The sequence below is a fragment of the Engraulis encrasicolus genome, chromosome 5, assembly GCF_034702125.1.
Source record: "Engraulis encrasicolus isolate BLACKSEA-1 chromosome 5, IST_EnEncr_1.0, whole genome shotgun sequence".
NCBI lineage: Eukaryota > Metazoa > Chordata > Actinopteri > Clupeiformes > Engraulidae > Engraulis > Engraulis encrasicolus.
Window position 1 is genome coordinate 25,110,446 of NC_085861.1, and position 2,500 is coordinate 25,112,945.

Below are 2,500 nucleotides of genomic sequence, written 5' to 3' on the forward strand. Positions count from 1 at the left end.
CAGGTAGCCGGCGTCGCAGTGGAAGGTCACGCTGGAGCCCAGCTTGTAGTCGCTCCCCAGCCTGCTGCCATTCATCACCGTGCCCGGATCGAAACACGACTCACGCAGCTTGGCTTCAGGCCGCACCGAGAGAGAGAGAGAGAGAGAGAGAGAGAGAGAGAGAGAGAGAGAGAGAGAGAGAGAGAGAGAGAGAGAGAGAGAAAGAGAGAGCAGTGAGAAAGGTGGGTGGATGTGTTTTGAGGGAGGAAGGAAGGGAGGGAGGGAGGGAGAGAGAGAGAGAGAGAGGTGGGTGGAGGTGTTGTGAGGGAGGGATGGAGGGAGGGAGAGAGTGGGTGGAGAGAGAGAGAGAGAGAGAGAGAGGGAGAGAGAGGGGCAAGGAAAGACAGAGAAGGGGTAAGAGGGAGAGAGAATGAAGAGTGTGAGAGGAAGATTAAACATGAGAAATAAATAAATAAAACGAGTGTGCAAACAGTGAGAGGGGAGGGAGGCAGACAGAAAGAGAGAGGGAACAGAAAAGAAAAGAAAAAGAGGGAGAGAGAGAGAGAGAGAGAGAGAGAGAGAGAGAGAGAGAGAGAGAGAGAGAGAGAGAGAGAGAGAGAGAGAGAGAGAGAGAGAGAGAGAGAGAGAGAGAAATACAGACAGGAGATTAAACATGAGAAATAAATAAATAAGTGGGCAAAAGATTGAGGGGAGGGATGCAGACAGAAAGAATGTTAGATGGAGGAGCAGGAGCGAGAGAAAGAGAGAGAGAGAGAAAGAGAGAGAGAGAGAGAGAGAGAGAGAGAGAGAGAGAGAGAGAGAGAGAGAGAGAGAGAGAGAAAGAGTGAGAGTGGTAAATATGAGGAGGGTAGTGGATTGAAAAGGAACTGGAGAACTGCTGCTATTCGTTTTTTTTTCCTCCCTCCCTCCCTTTCTATTTTCATTATAAGACCACTGGCTTTTTTTCACTCAGCGTGTTCCAGTGATTCCTTTGGATAAAGGGCTTTATGCTGGAGCAAGCGGGAAAAAAAAGGGGTGGAAAGAAGACCAAGCCTTTCATTTCTGACACAACAACTGGTAAATAAATAAGGACCCATGATCGACATCCTGTGGCCTTTCCACCTCGGAAAAAGCCTTCTTTTCTAAATGTATTGTTGAAAAGAGGCAAAAAAGCGGCATCTGTCTAGCCATTTGAAATGGAAAAGGAAAATCAATGCTGAAACATGACATTGATAAAAAGTACAATATTAAAATACATCAACCTGGAATGAACTGGACTTCTCAAAAAAGACATCCAGTTTCTTACAACTGTTTTGACTTAAATAACCTTGATGATTGAGAATGTTCACAAACTCAGGCATCTCCATTAAGCCGTTTTGTATTCCTGAAGTGCAAACCCCAAATGATGAATTCCAATGGGTTACTGCAGTGGTGCTCAAACTGTGGTATGCGTACCACTGGTGGTACTTGAGACATCTCTGGTGGTACTTGGAAGAATACATTTTTTGTGCATTGATTTGAAGGCTGATCAAGTTGTTGCAGTCGAAAATGTCTCTTTGGTCTCACATTTTGTAATATTGAACTGTATGAATCTGAAAACATAATGCAGAATAATACTAGGCAAGCAAGACATTTAAAAACAAGCTTGCACTGAATGCCACCGTAGCTGTTGATGCCGTTATGAACCTCTCCTGTATTGACTGGCAAAAGTGAATATGAAAGGCCAATTGCTGCGATATTCTAACGTTGGTTGTCAAGGTGGTACTCGGAGAGCTCAATATTTTCTCGGATGGTACTTCACACAAAAAGTTTGAGAACCACTGGGTTAGCGTATGCGCCACCATACCTTTGTACTCCAGGTGGAAGCCAGTGTAGCTGACAGAGCCGTCACTGCGGAAGGCGATGTGCATGACGTTGGAGGTGCTCTCCACCTTCTCGGGCAGTTTGCTGTCCTGAAAGGTCCCGATCAGGTGGCTGCTGCTGCTGCCGTCGTAGATGTACAGGAAGTCGTAGTTGGGCTCGATGCTGAAACTGAAGTTAGGAGACGAGATGGCAGAGAAAAGACAGACAGAGAGACAGAAACAGAGAGCAAGAGAGTCAATGACAGAGAGGGAGAAAGACAGTGATAGAGGGGAGGGAAAAAAAGAGAGAGAGAGAGATGTAGAGAGAGAAAGAGAGAGAGAGAGAGAGAGAGAGAGAGAGAGAGAGAGAGAGAGAGAGAGAGAGAGAGAGAGAGAGAGAGAGAGAAAGAAAGAGAGGAAGACAGAGACAGGAAGAGAGAGAAAGAGAGAGATGGCGTGGGCAGGGGGGCAGGGAAAGACAGTGAGCGAGAGAGAGAGAGAAACAATGATAGGCCTTATTATTATTATGACTGCAGTGTGTGTGCAATGCAACAGCAACATCCCCGATGCTGCCTCCGTTAACACTCAGGTGAGGAAAAAATATCTGCATCAACAACATTATGACGGCAGCGGCACGAAATGTGGAACAGCGAGGACTTTCAACAAACGCTCAAGCCCTG

General features: G+C 46.3%; 1 protein-coding gene across 1 annotated transcript in view; it reads right to left on the reverse strand.

The window, feature by feature from the left end:
* Positions 1-2,500, reverse strand: part of csmd3a (CUB and Sushi multiple domains 3a) — a 393,918-nt gene that overhangs the window by 236,545 nt on the left and 154,873 nt on the right. The window contains exons 30-31 of the mRNA XM_063199008.1: positions 1,826-2,010; positions 1-113 (exon numbers count right to left, since the gene is read on the reverse strand). The exon at positions 1-113 is cut by the window's left edge and continues 82 nt beyond it. Of these exons, the coding sequence (XP_063055078.1) occupies positions 1-113; positions 1,826-2,010 (298 nt within the window). The remainder of the gene's footprint in view (positions 114-1,825; positions 2,011-2,500) is intronic.